This window comes from Falco cherrug, chromosome 3 (assembly GCF_023634085.1).
Source record: "Falco cherrug isolate bFalChe1 chromosome 3, bFalChe1.pri, whole genome shotgun sequence".
Taxonomy (NCBI): domain Eukaryota; kingdom Metazoa; phylum Chordata; class Aves; order Falconiformes; family Falconidae; genus Falco; species Falco cherrug.
In genome coordinates this window covers 103,790,123-103,810,516 of record NC_073699.1, presented here as the reverse complement: position 1 = coordinate 103,810,516, position 20,394 = coordinate 103,790,123, and the positions used below count along the sequence as shown (strand labels likewise).

At 39.5% G+C, this 20,394-nt stretch overlaps 1 protein-coding gene across 2 annotated transcripts in view; it reads left to right on the top strand.

The window, feature by feature from the left end:
- RECK (reversion inducing cysteine rich protein with kazal motifs) overlaps positions 1-19,643 on the top strand; it is a 66,319-nt gene extending 46,676 nt beyond the window's left edge. The window contains exons 15-22 of one of the 2 annotated variants that reach the window (XR_008731591.1): positions 5,620-5,742; positions 6,252-6,423; positions 8,490-8,682; positions 10,787-10,997; positions 12,347-12,420; positions 15,866-16,021; positions 18,371-18,793; positions 18,825-19,643. Coding sequence is in view for 1 of the 2 variants with exons in the window: in XM_055706381.1 (XP_055562356.1) it covers positions 5,620-5,742; positions 6,252-6,423; positions 8,490-8,682; positions 10,787-10,997; positions 12,347-12,420; positions 15,866-16,021; positions 18,371-18,586 (1,145 nt within the window). In the remaining variant the exon portion in view is untranslated. Of the gene's footprint in view, positions 1-5,619; positions 5,743-6,251; positions 6,424-8,489; positions 8,683-10,786; positions 10,998-12,346; positions 12,421-15,865; positions 16,022-18,370 lie in introns of both variants that reach the window. The other variant, XM_055706381.1, reaches the window with a different exon arrangement.
- The last annotated feature ends 751 nt before the right edge of the window (positions 19,644-20,394 follow it).

Below are 20,394 nucleotides of genomic sequence, written 5' to 3'. Positions count from 1 at the left end.
CCTTGAGTATGAGTTTCTTTACTAGCTCTAAATGGTTTGGGGGGGGTTGGCTTTGTCTCGGGTGGTTGGTTTCTTTTTCTTCCATGGATCTTAAATACATGTTGAAAAAAAAAAGAGTCAGAAACTTTTATCATGAGCTATAACATCTGACAAGAAGTTTCACATGTTAAGATGTGTGCCTAAAACCCCTCCCTTTTGTGGTTTTTTTTTTTTGGTGGGATTTGCAAGGGATTTCTTTTCTTCGAGCCTTCATAATTTGTTTCATCTAGTTCTTCCTGGTTTATGAGATGCATCCTAATTCTTGTACTGAAAAAGCTGACAAATGATTGTTACCTATTTGCCTCCTCTTTTGGACCTCTGTCATATTCCCCTCAGCTTTCTGGGTTTTTCTCCAAGCCAGTTCCTATTCTATGTACTCATTCCTTGTGTAAAAACAGGTGTATGCTTTTGGTCATATTTGTTACCCTACTGTGTACGTTTTTCTAGTTCTTACATTTTCTTTGGAATGGGAGCTGAACTTTATGCGCCATTCACAATGCAAGTGCCCAGTCAAGCATATGTGATAGCAAAATGATGTTCCTTTCATAATTTTTCTGAACATTATCTTTTTTTGGCTACTAGTTCTGCTGAGGTCATGCTTTCACAGAGTTGTCTGTTGTAACACCATGGTCCCATTCTTAAGTGGGAACGGTCAGCTCGCAGCTCATTGTGTGAACTGTAGAGACCTACTGTATGTTCAGTGCGATTATTTTCCTCCACTGTAGCCTTCCCCAGTTGCTCAGTGTGGTGAGATTTGTCTTGCAGTTTTTCATTATTTGGTCCTTTGTACATTAATATTATTGGTAGACCTTGTCATGTAAATACTTGCATTTGTTTTTTTGGATCACATATAAATATGTTGAACAGAACAGCCACTGCATAGAGCATGGAGACTCCTCCAGTGACCTCCTTTCATTGCCCATTCATTCTGTTTCACAGTACTTATCCATGTTAGTGCCTTTTTTCCTATCTCTGCTTTTTTTTTTTTTTTCTTGAAAGCCTATGTAAAAGAGCTGTTAAATGCCTGTTGGGTATTGAAGCGTATCAACCTGATTTTCTGTGTCCACCTGGCTGTTGACTCCTTCAGATAATCCAAACGATTTGTTTTGTGACTTGTACAAACCCTGTGATTCCTTCCCCTAATGTGGCATATGTAGTTATGTGTCACTGGGGGAGTTTAAAGCAAGAGGTTGCAAGTTAAGTTCGCTTATATGAGCAGGTATTTCACACCTGAGGAGTTCTGGAATTTTTTGGTGAATACCTGCTCTACTCGCAGAGTCATTAGTGCTTGTCTGTCCAGAGCTGTTTCTGAGGCAGGTTGGCTAGCACATTGCCTGTGCAGAAGGTACTCTCTGGGACCGTTAACTCCCTCTGCAGGGAACAGGGATGCCAGAGAGGCTTTTACTTTTTGCTTTTGTTGTTGGCAAATCTTCTGAGTGCTTCAGCTGTTCACTGTATGATCCTCCCTCCTACAACAGACCTAGCTGTAGGTGTAAAGGCCACATAAAACTGATTTTGCCAAAACAGTCGTCAGAATTGGCAGTGAACAAAGCCAGAAACCACTGGATGTGTTGTCGAGAGAGAGGCACCCAGAGGCATGCACACACACACACGCACAGGCGTGCTGCTGACGGGGGCAGCCACACTGATCGACGTGGACAGAAGTTACTGCTTTACTGGCACCCACATGAAGACACATAGCATTAACACAAACCTGTTCCTGCCCTGCTGCTGATCAGAAATGAAGGCCACTAATAAGCGGTTCTGCCTGGTGGCGGCCCGCCGGCCGCTGCCCGTCTGGCAGAGCTGGTGACATCCAGGCCCAAGCAGAGCTCCCAGGGCTGGTGTGGCCGCTCCACTGCTGGCTCACAGGCCTCTTACCCTATGCACTGACTCATCCAGCTTAAAGCCTGTTAGCATTCCTGCATGTATTCAGGGTAGGAAGTGCACACACACAGAGGGTAAAAATAAAATTGAATAAAAATGTAGGATGGATTGTGGTGAGGGAAGCATACTGACCTGTCTGCACTCAGCAAATCCCTTTTTCCCCCTTTCCATCTGCTTTCCCACACATCTTCATGATTGGTCTGTCTTAATTCCTCCTTTTCCTCATCTTTGGTCCTTCCACTAAACATCCCATAATAAGTTTTGCACAATCCCAGCATTCTCTTCCCTTGGCATCACATAATAAATCTGGTACTCTTTTAGGCAGCGATGCTGGTGTAGTTCTTACGGCATTCTGGGGAGGGAGTTTCTTTTACTGAGCAATGTTGGTAGGTTTCACACAAAGGACAACGGTTTCAAAAAAAGGTGTTTAGAAGACTGTTCTGCTAATGTGTACAAATGTGTTAGAAATACATACCAGGCATAGTCTGTCCTCTGCACTCAAAAGTCTTTGAAACCTTCGTAGCATACAGTTGAGCATCACAAGGCAGCCTGTGCCTTTCAGAAAAAAAACCTACTCATTTTTTAAATGAAATTAATATTAAATAAGAATTATAGTTCAAGATTAATCGATGGGGCTAACATATGCTTTAAAATGAACATGTAAGTGGATACGTTATGATAACAAAGGTATATTGAACACTGTGGTTCTTGAAAGTCTCCTTCAGCATAGTGGGTGTAGACGTCCTGCTGATCTCTGTCTGCCAGGTAACTTGAACTAGCAGCTTTCTGTTTTAACAATAAAAGAATGCTAACTATCTCTTGCTTGACGTTTTAGAAAGTTAATAATTTAAACCTAACTTTACTGTTATTGACTGTTTGAAGACTAAATTAGCATGGGCAGCAAGAGTTAATTGGGTTCTACCTAATCTGACAAAGTAGTTGAAAGAGACATGACAAGTGATACTTCTTAAAAGATAATACTGATTTATTTTCAGATTTATTCATTGCTTGAGAACTGTAAAGGTCCGGTTTTGTCATACAAACTGGCACTGTGCTCTTTGAAAAGGAAAGCAAACTAAAAAGCTACTACCAAGATAGGAAAAATCTTGCAAAATGTCTTGAATGTAAAACGGAGTCTGTGCCGAGCTGTGACCTGTCTGAGGCTGGTGTCTTTGAATCAGTCCACAAGGAAAAGATTTTCTGCTAGTGAACAGTTACGTATTTCAGCACTGGACACTGCTCAGTGTCTGTAGATCAGCCCTTTTACAATACTGTCAGACTGAAGCTGAAGCGTAAGTAAAGCAATTCAAAGATACCTAGTAAGGTCAAAGTAACTGAGTCACTGTTTTTTACGTACATCTTTTAAGTAACTTTTGAGAAGCCAAGCACTTGTTACATTTGCCACAAACATAATTTTCTGCTTGTGAACCAAACCCTGATATCATGAAAGAGTAGGTAATTGTCATATTTCTTTCTCTTAAAAGATACCAAGCAGAGCTAAATAATCAATTGCACAATTATTTTCATCACTTAGGAAAGTCTGCCTGTAATGTTGCATGATTTACAGCTTGTAATGTTTGGGGTTTTTTTGTTCATCCAAAGCAGATAAAAGTCAGCCAAATGTACTTAGAACACAGAACACATCTTAACCTTAATGTTACGTTTGATGGGCAGTTATAGAAAGTATCTTGTGAAAGTAGATGCTTTCAAAATAGAGTCATTAGCAAATATATTATTTAAATGGCGACTGAAAGTTTTCATGGACTGTTCTGTCCAAAGAAACTTGCACTTTTTCAGATTACTGGTAAAAATAATCACAAAAATGTCTGAAGTTGTATTTGTGTTTGATGTTTGCACAATGGACAGCTGTTGCTTGTTCTGGTAAATAGCAGCAATATGTGTAGCTGGTAAGGTATTCAGTACTCAGTAAGTGCTGTCCATTTAAAACAGAACAAACAAACAAACACAAAACCACCAAAAAATCACAACCAAACAAACCACCACAAACCCAAACCCAGACATTCCACTTTTTGCCATAACTACTCATTAAGTGTGTATGGTGATTAAGACTCTATGTATTATATAATAAAAAATTACTAGATTCCAGTTCCATTAGATGATGTATTGAAAACAAGTAATTAAAAATTGTGGTCACCATGTGATCTTTTTGTAGTGACTGCATATAGCTGGTCTCCGTGTTAGTTGCAAAAAGCCAGGGTTGAGTCATAACGTCCGAACTAAAACCAAGCAGCCCTGAATGCTTCATCCGGCGCTGGGGTTTTGGTGCTGTGCCCTGACGCCGGTGAGCGCGGTGGCTCCTGAGGAAGCTTTGCTGTGTGCTGTCTTTGCTGGTGAAAGCCAACCCTTGCAGAGTTGCCACGTGGTCCCTAAGCCGGTACTCTTGACTCTGAAGAATCATCTAAGAAATCCTGTGTTCAGCATTATAGTCAAACCTTGGAAACTTTTCTTCTTCCCTGCTGACAGATTCATCTTTCTTCAGTAGTGCTGTGGCTTAAACGGAGCTGCTTGTGCTGCAGAGGCTTTCTGTCCTGTCCCCTTGCCTTCTGCCGTCCTTTGCCTGGGGTACCCCTTCCGAAGCGCTCGGATGCCGAGGGCTTGCCGTCTGCCCCTGCACTCAGCAAAACGTACATCCTTGACCTCCGCCCTTTGCAGGGAGATCGGCGGGAGCTGCCTTGCTCGCAGGCGCAGTTGGCAGCAGTGTGCTGAGGGGCGGCGTGCCTGCTGGCAGCCTTCAGCAGCCACTTTCCTGCGGCCTGAGCGGCGGGCGCCGGCGCCGGTGGGTCTCACAGGGGACATACAACACAGCGGAGGGCAGTCCTGTGGGCTGCTCACCAACCCAAACTGGAGTCGGTAAACAGAAGGAAAATGCCTGTTTGCAGTGGGATTCTTAGATCGAGCTGTGAAAAGGTTGTAGCTGAGAAACGGCGAACGCGGGGCAGGTTGCTCGGCCGCTGGCGGTGGCGGCCGCTGTACTGAGGGCTCCCTGCTGGGGCCCGCTCACCCGCGCTGGGACCTCTGGGCTTCTGCTCGCCTCGCTGCAGTCTTGCTTGTCCCCTGCCTTGGACAAAGCTGTGTCTGCTTGTGGGGGCTGAAATTACAACTGGAACAGGTGTAGCAAAGCAATAAAGACCGGAGTGACGCGTTGGCACTTCTCACCTCTCAGCAAAAAGTATGTGCAAAGGAGAGAATTGCGCCACAGAGGGGTGTTCGTTATCTGTAAGATTATGGCTGACACAGTCTTATATAAAATGAGTTTAGGAGAAGAACGTATCTTCACAAAAGCTTTACCTTTAAAAAGATGTAGAGCTTAGTAACTAGGATTTATCAACCACTTTTACAGCTTTATGACCATATTTCTTTTTGCAGCTTTAAATTGTTCTTAAAAAAAGAAAAAAGCAAATGCAACTTACACAGGCTTTGAAAGTATAAAGTGCTTGTTTCCTTTTTTAACTAATTAATCAAAAATGCATGTGAACAGACTTTTCTTCAAATGAATAAAGCAAAACTTTAAATCCAAAGGTAGACATTTCAGTGGGAAAATAAACTGGATAAGGGAAATTACAGGAACAATTAATAATGAAAATGTAGTATCTCTGTAAAACACATGAGTATATAGTCTTCTGGTCTATTTGCATTAATTGTATGCATTTACTTAATTTCTTTTATTTTAAGGCCATGGAACATCCTTTAATATAGATTGTAATGTCTGTTCATGTTTTGCTGGAAACTTGATATGCTCTACGCGTCAGTGTCTAACTGAGCATAGTTCAGAAGACGAACGTCGGAAGTTTACAGGTAACTTTCCAAACTATGGAAACTGTAAGCTTAATACTCTCAGGGCCAGAGTTAGCTTCTAAATTCCTTCCACAGTATTAACAGAAAATATCTGATAATTTGTTAGTAATATGTTCTTTAAATCAGTTCGTTTTTCTGATGTCCAACCAACATATACCTTTGGAAAAAAAAAGATCAGTATTGAAAAATAGAAGCTCGGGTAATATGTAAAAATAATAAGTAGAGATGACGTAGTGCCACTAGGGACAAGAGAGGGGTAGTTTGGGGGGGAAATGGAGAAAGCTGAGTCGAGGTAGCAAGGAAGCAGTGCACAAACCTGCCCTCCTGCTGCTTCTGAGTGCACAGGTGCTGTGCCGTATTGCTGAATTACAGGAGGGAGGACATGGCTGAAGGTATGGCACATCTTTGCATTTGCTGGAAGGCAAAGATATCCTAGTGTCTTCTTGTGTATCTTCTGTCTTAGAAAATAAGAGTGCACCAGATTCCTGGTTTGTGTGTTGCATTTACAGGTTTGCCGTGTAACTGTGTGGATCAGTTTGTGCCCGTCTGTGCTCAGAATGGACGCACGTATCCAAGTGCGTGCATAGCTCGCTGTGTTGGGCTCCAGGACAATCAATTTGAATTTGGATCATGTCTTTCCAAGGACCCTTGTAACCCTAACCCTTGTAATAAAAACCAGAGGTAAAAGCACAGTATGTTTTAAAGCTTTTCTTTGGCATCTTCTACTCATAAAGCAGATAACGCTTTTTCTTTGAACGTGTTGTGTATTGTAGTAACGTTCTATGTTTTGGGATACTCCAATAAAAATAACTGTTTGAAGTAGCTATTTTTTATTTATCATAGTTAGTAATGGACTGTAATAACTGTCAGTGCTTGGTTCTGTTTATGTAATACTATATTTTTTAAATCCATTATGCAGATCTCTGTTCTAGCAATAAAGAGAATTAATGTACACTTTCAAAAGTGGAGGAATCAGATTTTGGTGAAATGGCTCTAAGTGTCATTTTACTACTTGTTCCACACCTCCTTCTAGTAGTTTAAAAAAACCCACACCTGTATTCGAGAGTTGCAGTGAGTCTTGCTTATTCAGTGAATAATCTGTGCTTTTTATCTCTAAAATAGGAAAATATCAATCACTTCAGGACACTTGAGCTTCTTTTAGACTGATATCTTGTGAAAACTATGCCTGTACAATCTCTGTTTTTTCAATGTCAGAAAAAGCAAAATCTGTATAGACAAACATGAAAACAGAACCCATGCTCTGTACTAGTGTCAGGAAAAAAGAAAATCGGGCCTTTCTTACAGAAATCAAAGTCTGTGGCTCATAATACTGGTCTCTGTCTTCAATTTTCTCAGTGTTGTGCAATACTGCAGTCTCCTTTGAATTTGTACATTTTTCTGTTTTGAAAGAAAGCCACCCTAAGTTGTGTAATACTGTGCTTCCGTGAAAACTGATTATAGCAATTTTATTTTTTTCCTTTTTCTGCACTTTAAATGGCTTCATGCAGAAACCTGCAGAGAAAACCCTGTGGCTTTGTACTGTAATAGCCATTATGGCATTGAAAATTAGAATTTCAAAGGTGCATTGGGGATGTATGCTTTTTACCTTTCTGATTTGGAAAGTATAGAGAGGTTTTTCAGTTCTACAGAATACTATTATGCTTAGAACCGCCACTTGTAGTTTCAGTAAAGGACTGAAGTTTCAGTAAAGCAGTATGTTTTTCTAGGTCAGCTTGATAATGTAGCATAAACTAACCATGCTCATTTTAAAACATTACTGAAGCACTTAGAATCTGTTTAAGATCTTACATTCCACTTGTAAAGTGTTTAAATGTCAGAATTTCTGAGTCTTGCCTAATATGGGAGGAATATGTGTAATGCATAGGACAGCAGCGCTCAGAGAGAATAGGGACATACTGTACATAATCCAGTGGTAGCCTTGTTGTTTTGGAGGAGGAGCAGTTTGTTAAAAAAGCCATTTGACTTTTCATCAGCCCATTCATCAAACTGTTGGCTGGCATTTCTCTAGCACAGGGATGTCTCGCAGGGCATATGGCAAATGTTTTGCACATAAGTCCTTGGAAGTTATATATTTAATAGAAAGGAGAAAGAATTTCTGCGGTTGATTGCTCTTCACTTACCTGTGAAGGCTTGAGAGGGATGACATGCCAAAAAAGGGAATTGTGTTAATACTAGATTCTTCCCTGGTTTGCAGTCATCCCCAAGATGGGATGGGATGGGATGGAATGTACTGAACCAACAAAGCTAGCATCCAATTAGGTATCTGTAATCGAAACCATATGAGCTTGTAAGTCTTGTGTTCACTACCTCCCCAGGGAAGGATGAGGCTAGACCTCTGCAATACAACCTCTTGCAGTTGACTGCTTTCATGTTTTCTCTAGTTTTCCATAAGTAGGCATTTACAGAATGAAGCTTGGGAGTAGGTAAGAAGTTTATCCAAGCCTTTCTCAAAAATCCTTTGGAAAATACGTGGTAAAAGATAAATTTGACATAAACGTTCACATACGTTGACTAAACATGGTGCAAACCAGTTCCAGGTTTGTGATGAGACCTGAAAGCGGCTTTTCAGAATCTTTTACCACTTGTATTTCCTGCAGCTCTGCTGAACCATAGTTAGCTCTAAAGCGTTGGAGAAGATTTCACTGCAAATATTTTCCCTGAATATTTTGAGACTTATCAATTTCATATCGTGTTACAGAATTATTTTTGTTTATTACTTTATGCAGGTGCATACCAAAGAAACAAGTTTGCTTGACTAGTTTTGGGAAGTTCGAATGTAGCCAGCATGAATGTGTGCCAAGGCAGTTAAATTGCGACCAGACGCGGGATCCTGTTTGTGACACAGACAATGTGGAATACAGCAACTTGTGTACTTTGTACCAAAAAGGAAAAAGTTTGGCATACCGAGGACCATGCCAGGTAGGAAGTGGTTCTAGCAATAAATACCAACTCATCTTTTTCTTTAATGTTCAAGTTTTTTGCAATATTCTGCTTTTTATAGCTTACAAAATGTTTTAATTTAAAGTAATCCTTTAAAAATGTAATTTTAACCAGTATAAAAAATACTCTTTCAAAATTATATTGAGAATTTTGTCAAGTGTATCTCTGCTTTAGTGAACAGCTGTCTCAAAACCAATCAAAAGCTTTATTTATGCTTTCTTGGGGATAGTACTTTGATATTTATGTTAAATCTTCCTCTATTTTTCACTATTAAAGCTTGCACCGAGATATGTTTGCAGTAATTGGTTGCAGTTCCTTGGTTAGTTAAATGCTAGTTTTTTACCAATTTGAGCTTGGTTTATTTAAAAATTAATACCTAGTCATAGAAAGCCTTTAGTGTTTTGTGTGATAGTGCTCCAGGTTTACCAAGATCTATTTACACCTAAGTTTTGTCGGAGACTAAGCAGTCTGTAATGTTTGGGTTTTTAGTTAGCCTGGATTGAATTAGTCCTCATATTAATTCCTGAGAAGGATTAGGACTAGGTATAGTTCTTCCATCCCACGGCTCCCAATGGTGTGTGCATACAAGCTGTTTCTGTCGCTTTACAAGGAAGGTCAGAGCTACTCTGAACAGAGTTGCTGGCTTTACCATTGATAGGCTGTTCATCTCCAGGTTTTTCCCAAATGATGAACATCGAGACCTTCTCTTGGTCTCAGCTGATGGATATCCCTAGCAGTACAGAACATTTTTTCAGGGTTTTTCTGTATTATGAATGCTATTGCTCTTTTAACCTACTTTTAGTTTCTGCCTTTCTGTCTTTATACCTTATTTTTCTTGCCCTTTTTCAGCAACCTCTTTAAGTACAGATAATTCTCATTGCACATCAGATATCTCATGAGACACTCAGAATGTTCAGCCCCTGAACAGTAAGAATCAAAGGAGTGTTGCATGGCTGGATTTTTTTTTTCTCCAGCAGTCGTGTGCCTAGTTGCATCCATGTTCGTAAGTTTTGGACAGTGGTAGCTTTACATTTTCATTCTTGCTTTTACAGGGAAGATGACTGCAAGATAGGAGACTATTTGGGGTGCTTGCATTTACTTGTCCTTTGTCTGTTTTGTTGGTAGCTTAGGTGTGTTATATAGAAACTGTAATTTTCTTGTTGTTTTAGAGGATATACAGTGATCATATAGCTATGGTGACGTACAAGAAATCTTCGTTAGTTTAATAAAATGCTTGGACCTTAGCAAGAAATTATGAACAGAGTTGCATCATTTCACAAGACTTTGGACAAAAGTATTACTTACCTTGCCTGCAGAGAGTCAACAATTCCATTTGTTCCTGTCGTGAAGCTTAAGTTTATTGGTATTTGACCCCTTGAACAGGTTGGATTAATGTATGTACACAGGGGGATAGGAAGAAACTGTATTACAGTTTTCTCTGATTCTTTTTTTACATGTGTTTGAATCAAATAACATGTTGAGAGAAAATGGACAAAATAAATGTATTTTTATAGATTTAAAGCTCTCAACAGTATATTTTTGACAAAGGTGTCTAGTAATGGATTTTATTCTTTTGAAGTAAATGTATACGTTTAGCTTTTCAAGTAATGTGTTAGAAATACATGCACACACACTAATTAAGAACATAAAAACACTGAGATGAATTAATAAACTAAGTAATTAAAATATTAATACATAAAACAGCAGTATTTTATTAATAATACTTTATGAAGTAATAAAATTATGAAAATTAATTAATTTAAGTAAGTTAATTTAAATGACATGGTCATTTTATTTAAGAGTTAGCACAGAACAAAAAATGTTGTTTCCAAAACATGTCTTGCTGTACATTTCTCTGATTCCAGCTTGTATTTTTCTGTTGCCTTCTTGAAGTAGTTATTCTTTGCATTTATTACCCATTCGTAAACAGGCAGGTTATTTTACTCTAGAGTCCCTGCTTCTTTGGATGTTTGACAATGTTAGCAGTGAATTTGCATTGACTTTGGTTTTCCTGATGTTAATACTGCTCTGGAGTTTCTGTACGGGAATAAATTGATCTGTGGAACGTCTCTGTGTGTTTCAGCCGTTTTGCAAGTCAGCAGAGCCTGTATGTGGGCATAACGGAGAAACCTACCGCAGCGTCTGTGCTGCCTACGCCGACCGCGTGGCCGTTGACTATTACGGGCAGTGCCAGGCTGTGGGCGTGCTCTCAGACTACGGCTTTCACACCGAGTGCGCCTTCGTTAAATGCCCCCAGCTTTCTGCTACAGGCTGCAAACCTGTTATTGCTCCGGGTACGTTAATTTGTCGTTGGAGTTTACTGCAGTAGGAGAGAGTCTCCAGGCCACGTGCATAAACAGGTGTCTCTTCAGGACAAAACTTACACTTTAAAATTATAATATTCCCTGATGTCCTTGGGACATCTAAGAGAAAGGGTGAAGCAGAGGTTTTTATTTAGGGCTGGAGCAAGCAGTATCAGGGCTCGGCTGAGTAATTCTGGGGTGGCAGGGCCTTGGCTTTAGCAGTCGCGCTCCCTTGGTCTTCAGAAGCTTGCTGCTGTCACCATCGCTGCTCCAGGAGAAGCAAGTGAGGTCTGCCATGTCCAGGGCAGAACGCTGCTCGCAGTCAGATGAGTGATCTTTTGGAAGTAGCAGCACAGATACCACACCGGAATGCCAAACGGTCGTCAGAGCTGGAGTTCCCAGAAGAACAAAGATGACATTTAATTGAAGACAGAGTAAGACACTGTGTGTATTTCCAGCCCTGTGAAGGAAGAGGGCAGTAGGAATAGTTTTGCCCTTGTGCTGTTTGAACTGGTTTTTTATTGTTTTCACAAATGCCTTCTATGTGAAACAGTAGCAAATTGCAGGTAACACATAGAACAAGGAAAGCTCACTTCTTAAACAATTTTATCCATTTTTCTCATTCATGGGTTTGAAGAAGGGTCTTTGTGCTTTATTACATTTAACATTGTAAAAGTCACTCTGTGAATGTGAATTGTGCATAATAAGTTGGGGGTGAATTAAATACACAGTCATGGGTAGAAAGCTGAAATATTAGCCCTTTGGTTTCTGAGATGGTCAGAAAAAAAACAGTAGAAGAAATATGACCTATTTCTCTGTTAAACACACATCTGTCAGACAGGTCCTTCGCGCCCCCCCCCCCCCCCCCCGCCCCCATTATATAAAGATTCTAAGCTGCAACATGGTGTAACTGCATAGATTAATGTTTGCAATGTGCGTAACTGGCTCCTGTCATGCCCTAGCTGTTTCAGTGCTTGAAATTCATCATTTCTGTAGTTGCATGTGCATCCATCCATCCAAAACCTTGGCTTTGTGGTACAGAGTGCCTGTGGGTTTTAGCTTACAGTAATGCGTCATCTTGAAACAAGTGAAAATTCATCTTGTTGCTTCATGTTGATGGGAGTAAATGTGTGTTGAAAGATGACTGCTTTTGCATTATAAATGTCTTCAGCATTAAAAAAAATATCTTAGGCGTTCTACTATCAATCCGAAACATTTACTTTGCTTTGGCAGTCTTGCTGTTTTTAGACTCAGTTAACATTCAACTTTTGACCTCTGCTTACTTAAAAGTGAAAGGACTATTTGCTTTTATTTCTGAGATATTTCTTTTATTCACATAGGAGCCTGCTGTCCGCTATGTGCTGGAATGCTGAGAATCTTGTATGACAAAGACAAGCTGGATACTTTTGCAAGGGTAAAATCGTGCATTATGTATGTTAAATGGTACACAAAAAGGTCAAATTACTGTATACTCTCTCCTGAAAAGTTAACACATTATAAACCAAACAATTTTTCAGTAGGTAGCATGTGATTTGGGTTTTTTTCTTTATATTGTTTATACTTTCCTTTATTTCTTAATGTCAAGTATAGAAATTGAATTACAATGGAAAGTAAAACAGAATTAGAGTAGGCACAAACAAGCACATTCAGCTTTGCGTTTTATATGATATACATATAATAGTATAATATTATATGATATACATATAATTTATACATAATAGTAAAGACAAATGATACGGGAACTGCATCTGTCTCATGATAGTAATACACTGTATATTTATTATTTTTGGCCTTTTTGTTAAGGTTATTCTGCTAGCTCAGTGTTTCCTAATGTGGGTAACTTAGCTCTGCCATTGTCTTATGTTTAAATTGGATTTGTTTACGCTCCTTGGGTTATTTATACAGTTGTCACTGATTTTGTTGCTCTTCAGCTAAAATGTTGGATTTTAACATCTCCATAAGTTAGACACCAGCATCCTGTATTGCTGCTCTTTGAAAACCTCCAGTGTAAGATGGATCTTCTGCTGTTGTCTACTTCTGAACGCAACATTACTAGGCCTACACTGCCCAAGGGGTGTGTAGAAGGATTGCACTTTATTGACCCCTGCTTTTATGCTTCAGTATACGGAACAGAGCAGAACACTTGATTTTTGGCATGACACCACAACAAAATAGAGTAATGACAATCATGCCTCGTGAAACAAAACAATTCATGTTTACATCTGCATGAGTTTTGTTTTTTTAAATATCAAGAAGAAAGAGAATGTCACTAAAACAGTATAAAATTACGTTAACCTGTTTATATGTTTAGAAGTAGAGATAATTAGCTATTATTGTAAAAACATAGAAAAATTTGGGTTGAACATGACCCCTGAGGATGGTCTAGTCCCAACCCCCTGCTTAAAGCGAGGTTAACTCCAGGTTGGATCAGCTTGGCCAGCTGAGCTTTTAATAACACCTCCAGGAGTGGAGATGCCACAAGCTGCACACGCTGCTGGACTCCCGCCAGCTCCTCAGTGTGGCCTGGGGATGGGGCAGGGCATAAATAAAGGGGGACGATGACTTCTGCTGGCTCAGTTCTTGCTGTTGCAGCCCAGTGTGTGGTTGGCCTTCATCTCAAGGCTGTGCTGCTGACTGGTGTTCTGCTGATTTCCCTGATTTCCCCTTAGAGATTTTGCGTTCGTGTTGTGTTGACTGGTTTTGCTGAATAGCAGTGTCTGATGGGTCATGACTGCATCCTGGAATGTCTTCCCGTTGTCATCTCTAATGGTACCAGGGACTTGGTGACCGCTGCAACTTCTCCCTTCATACCTTACAACCTGTGGTTGTGAAGAATTTTTAGTTTTAGTTAGAAGGGCTTTCTAGTTAAAGGAATTATTTGGACTTACTTAAGTAGTTACTCAAGTAGTTGGTGGTAAGTACTAAGTACCCAAATCCAGGTACTTAGTAGGTGAGAGGTGGATTAGGGTACTTAAATCGTTGCTTTTCTTCTCCCCCCCCCCCCCTCGTTTTTTTGTCACCACAGTCTTCCTGACTTTCTCTTCTCATGCTCATCTAACACCACAATACACAGTCTTCAGAGTTTTCAAAACTCGTATATATTTATATATATAAAACAATATATATCTCTCTCTTTACATTTGAAATATGTGATCTCTCAAATATTCAGGCCAGCATTCTCTTAGCACATACTAGAAACTACAGAAAGTTGACTGGGGTACAAAGCCCCCAGAGATGATCTCTGAGTGTTGCAGCCACCTGGAGCCTGTGCAGGGTGTGAACTGCCCTGAGCACAGTCAGGAGCTCTGTCCCTTTGTTACTCCACTGGCAGTCAGAGGCCAGCCAGCATCTCGGTAATACCGTAGAAAATGCCCAGCTGTGCATTTGAGTAATTTGATACTTTTGTCATCTATATTTAATTAATAACATTGATCTCCTCTGATTGTATCAATGAAACTATAGGATTGGTGTGCAGCTCTTGCTTTTGCCAGTATACATATACATACAGTGCATACATGCATTGTGCTGGAGATGGTTAAGGCTCAGATACACAGACTCATTGCTACAATTGCTAGTGTACACTTTAACCAACCCGAGAGGGCAAGGAGTAGTAATGTGCGCCTATTTTAGTTCAGACAGGTGGTTAATTTGAGGAAAAACTGCCTCAGCTACTGAAGAGTTTCTCCCCCCACCCCTCTGGCCTTTTTTGTAAAGACAGCAGGAAAAAAAAAGTCATCATCTACACAGAGCAAAGAAACATTAGAGATCTGCTAAAATTCTCATCTAGTCTACTAGATTTCTAATCTAAGACATAAAAATCCAAGTTTGACACTATCCATCATCCTTAAAGTATCCATGTGCTTCTGTTTTAAGACTGAACAGGGTTTGCTGATCAGTCAGCATGTCAGACTACATTTCAGCGGGGCTGTGACAGGGAAAACCCTCAGAGATCTGGTAAAAGAAGTGTCGTGCAACACCTTGCAGGTTTGGTCCATGTAGTCTACTTCGATTTCCCAGATTTCCATTTGTTAAGGTCCTGTACCAGTGGTCTTAAAAGAAACTAAGCTACAGTAGGATACAAAGAATGGATTTGCTGCAGCTAAAGCTGGAAAACAGAACAAAGCAGAATGACCAGAAGTCACAAGTATTTGTGTTGGTGGTCTATACTGTTCAGCACATGCAGAAGTGACCTGGAAAAAAAGATGAACAACCTGTAAGGTGTGGCAGTCCTTGAACAGACTGAGCATCTACAATCAAATTGTTGTTTGTCAGATACAAGCAGCAAGCAGAACAGAGACAAGAATTTTAAGAGAAAAACACATTTACCTGCTAGTTACGTAGTGATGTTGAAACATCATGCGCTCTCACATATACAGACATGTAACTGTCTTTACAAAGCCAGAGCTCTTCATTTCTGGTGGCTCTTGAAACAGATTCTATGATGGTAAGGGAGTGCTGGCTGGTGGGGCTGCTCTGCCTCTTGTTTCCCAGCGTGCGAGTACAAGCTGCTTTAACATAACCAGTTACGTTACTTTGAGGTACATGATACACGTGCACGCTAACTATGAAGCTGGAGAACAACATGTATTGAAACCATGGTTAATTTGAGCAGTAAATAATTTTTTTCCGCTCTTCACTTTTTTATGGGTTTGGTTTCTTTTTCAGAATCATAGAATCATTTTTTAGACTGACGTTTTAGAATCACTGAATCATTCCAGTTTTTTGCTAGCAATTAGAACTGAATAGTTTAATGGCTGAAACAAATTTTCTGACATGATTTCAAGTTGTTGAAACTGAAGAGGAGAAATGTAAGTTTGCATAATATCACTTCATCCACGAAGTTCTTTGTTTTCTTCCAGGTGACAAATAAAAAGCCTATAACCGTACTTGACGTACTTGAAAAAATCCGCCTGCATGTCTCAGTGCCACAGTGTGATGTGTTTGGATACTTAAGCATAGAATCTGAAATTGTGATCCTCATCATTCCTGTGGATCAGAACCCCAAACCGTTGCAGGTAGACCATGCTGTTATTTCGTTTGCCCGGTGTGGATTTACTTCATTTTTAGATGTGTACGCTACTTTTCTATTTTCAATACAGCAGTTTTAAAATTGTGCATTCTCCTGTGTCCCAAATACATGGGGATTTCTGTAGTGACTCAAATCTGACTAGCCAGGGTTATGGATGGTAAAACGTGTCTTGAGAATTCTGCTTTTCTGGTAAGAGGCTTTTAAGTGTGGGTAGTTAGAGGGGGGAGGTGAAGGAAGGCCAAGGACAGAGCAGTATGATTTTTGTTTTAAAATTAATAAATGCAGAACTCTCGATTTCCTATGACTAAAATAACAGAAAAATAATTACTGAATGCCCTCTTAAATTAATACTTATACACTCTGTATTAATTAATAGATAATTATTTAGTAATCATATATAATTATATAATATATATGATAATATATATAATTAATATATTATTAATTAATTAAACACACAGCTGCATATGAAATGGTACTCCTTTGTCTCCGGTGTCAGTGTTAAGAGTAGATTGAAGTATCTGTGGTATTAGGCTGAAGCACATCATGCGTATTGGTACCATATTCATACACTGTGCACATCTTGATGTTAAGGAGTCGTTCATACCAAAGAAGATCTGTTGATCCTATTCTGAGACCATCCTGGGTTTGATACTCCTTTCCACTTTATGGTAAAAAGTGCTGGGAGATCCCGAAATGCTATTATGCCCTTAAAAAGGAAATAACTTTCCAATAAGCTGCCCAGCTCGCTGTGTCACAGCTAGTTCATGCTAGCAAACAAGAACGTAACACTCACAGCACGGAACTCTAAAGGTAAACCAACAAATGCAGCTCGGAGTCCTTACGGTGTTTTCTTTGGCGTAGTTCAGCGCAACAGAAGCAAGGCTTTGCTACGTATTGCTTTGTTACACCCTTGGAGCTGTTGCTTCATTTTTACTTTCTGCTTGTTAACCTGTGCAAGCAAGGAACATAATTCCTTGCCATTTTATAGTTGTTTCTAATAGTCTTGCCCAGCCCTGCTGAGAGCAGTTTATAGCGAAGTGGCTTTGCAGATCAGGTGCTCCGACTGCTTCATTCTGTTCCTGGCATGTCGGTGTGTACTGGTGTGAAATGAAGGACTTAGCTTTGACAAGGAAGGGGAGAGAAAACCTGGCCACACTCTCTCTTTTATCTTTTACAACGCAAACAGAATTCAGGCAGATTCATTTCCTTGTTTATTTTATATTGGTGGCTGCTTCCCATTTCCATTTTATTTGTACAGTCTAGTTTTGCATGCTCGGTATCGCTTCTGGGACAGGCTGAAATTACAGTGCAAGGGGACACATCACTGCCACAGACTTTGCAAGCTGCAGTATCTAACTGGGTAGGTTTTTTTCCCAGGCAGATACATTGTGTGTGTTTTGCTTGCCCATGCTACTGGAGCTACTGGCTCCAGCTCAGCTCCCGCTTATGTCTCTTTCTTTAATAGAAATAATCCAAAATGTAACCAGGACTTGGGAAACAAGGTCTGAGCCCTGCCAGCCTGGTCAGCTCTCACTCCACCTGCAGCAGGTGCAGTTGGACCCCTAGGCAGAGGAGGACTCTGAACGCAGAGAGCCCCTCTGAACCAGGGAGGAGCTGCTCTCCCACTGGTGACACTGGTTGCTGGTGCACGGGTTCCTCAGCTTTCAAGCCCTGGGCCTCCACGTGCGAGCTTGTCAAGTTAAAACCTCAGCCGAGGCAGCTTCCAAAGCTCTTAGTACTAAATTGACTCCTGGGTTGCAGTAGAAGGTAAGGTGGAAAAAATGAATTTTCTAACATAAATTTCTGATTATCATCATGTCAGTGGGGGAATGAAAACCTGAAAACTTGGGGTTTCTCAGGTTTTCCCATTATTTCCATTCTTCTCTTCCCTGCCCGTAAAAGAAATCAGTTTGCCCTGATTTAGAAGAAAAATCCCAGTAAGATGAAAATCTTGGATCTTCCACTGTTGCAGACTTCAAGGCAGTATCCTGGTTAATCAGGAAGTCAGCCCTCGGTTTTAGAGATACTGACTTCAGTTATAGGTTACTGTGAGATTTTTGGCATGGGCATTCAAAACACATTTTACGTAGCTTCCTTCCTTCCCTTTTGCTACTACCTGGGGCTTCCACAGCAGTTTTCATAGTACCAAAGTCTATGATAAGAGCTCTGATATATTTTCTAGGAAACACTCCCAAAAGTTATATAACTCTTATGTGCTGATGGGAATAACTCTGATTTCCTTTCCTGAATTTTGCTATCTAGCAACACTTTTGCATTGGCATTTCATGTGGCAAGAGGAGAACTAATAACAACTTTTTTTTTTTTTTTTTAGATTGAAGCCTGCAATAAAGAAGCAGAAAAAATAGAGTCACTGATAAATTCAGACAGTCCAACATTAGCATCACACGTGCCGCTGTCAGCTCTAATTGCATCTCAAGTACAAGTTTCATTGAGCATCTCTTCACCTTCTGTTAAAGTGGTGCCTGTTCTGCACTCCCTGTTTGTAAGCCTTTTATTCCCCTTGTCAGCATTAATATATTATATATAACTGCTAAGAAAATATACATGAGTATTGCAGTGTTTTATATTGTGAAGGACATTCAGAATTGTTGATCACTGAAACAGAAAACAAAAATTGTAGAAGATTTGATAAACTAATATTTTTTTTCAATGAAGAACTAAAAGTATTTGGAATAATGTGAAAAGATTATTCTTTTATTCATTACTAGTCAGATGAAAGTTTCAGCACAGGTAGGTGGTTTTCCATTCAGTTTCAGCACAATTAGGTGGTTTTCCATTGATCTTGGAAACATAAAAATACTCTCGAAGGATCCGACACAGATTTACGATTTTTGCAAGAAGGGATCTTACAGGGTTTTTATCTGCAATGAACAAAATAGTGTTTCAAATTTATTGAAGAACGTTTACTTTGTATTGTTCAGATGTGTATCAGTGACAATGAAATGCTATTTTAAACATCATGTTTGGAAGAAAAAAATTGCTGCTACTTAATTACCTTACCAAAAATTTAAGAGTCTATTCTCATGTAAATATGCTTTCATATTTTATTATGAAGAAAACTAACTAGCCCTGGGCCTGTTTCTGTAGACATCTTTACTTGGACTAGTGAAGATTGGCAGGACACTGGGCTCAGTGCGTGTAAAATGACAATCAAGCTCTATACTAGTACCTGACTTCAATGAAGAAATATGTTCTTTTTATAGTTTTGTACATTTCAGAATCTCATATTGGATGCAAATATAAAGAATCTCAGTATCTATATTTAAGTGTCATTTAAAATATTGCAGTATTTGCATGTTATCTAATGAAATTTATACTTCAAATGTTTATACAAACAGTATGTTTTATTACTTATTGTATTTTATGCACCTGACCTTAGTCCACATGAAGTATTTTATATCAGTATTATGATAGCCAACTTTTGAAGTATATACAGAAAAACTTATTTTTGCCAAAATGCTGAACTTTGAAAGAAAGCACTGAAAACTTTTTGAACATATATGTTGTTGTAGCATGTTTGTAGCGATTATTTTCTGCTAAATCTTTTAAATGCAAAAGTATTAAAACTTTTTATTTTAATAAAACACTTTGTCATGTGTCCTTGTATATGAATGCATGTAATTTTATAGAATTCTGCAATACAACATGTATTTTTCTTTCTCAAATCAACACAGAACTAACTGCAGTTACATACATTCATGACTCACGCAGTTTAATGTTTCCAAATGAAGTACATTTCAAGGGGGTTCAGGGGGTGGGCTGTGGGGTTCTTTACCAAATCTGCGTCACCTACATGTAAATCTATGCCATGAGTGTCAGATGAATGCAGACGTCTTCATGGGACCCTCCTGGGTAAGGTTATAGGTATCCTCCAGTTACATTTAGAAGAGACATCTCTCACCTACACCTGTGAAACTTGCACGAATGATAAGGACAGTATTAAAATAATATAATATATTGTATATTATATATGATATAATAATAACATATATAATTTTATATAATATAACAGAAATATAATAATTTGTACTTGGACTTGAAGGTTCGACCTCCTCCAGAGCAAACAGAGTGACTGGGTGCGTGTGCTCGCAAGCCCACAGAGTGAGTTTCTCTGACACCTCCATCAGCTGCTTTTCCAAGCACGTCCTTGTTGTTTGTTGTCTCTTTGTGAGTGAAGAGCACTTCTGTATTTTAAGTGCAGTTGTGCTGTGGCTGGAGTTCTGAGCACTTCTGCTAGACGAGTACAAACGCAGATCATCCTTGGAAGTGTTCTTGCCAAATAACATCAGGAAGACTCATGCACATAATCATCAAAGTCTGGATACAAAAAAACTT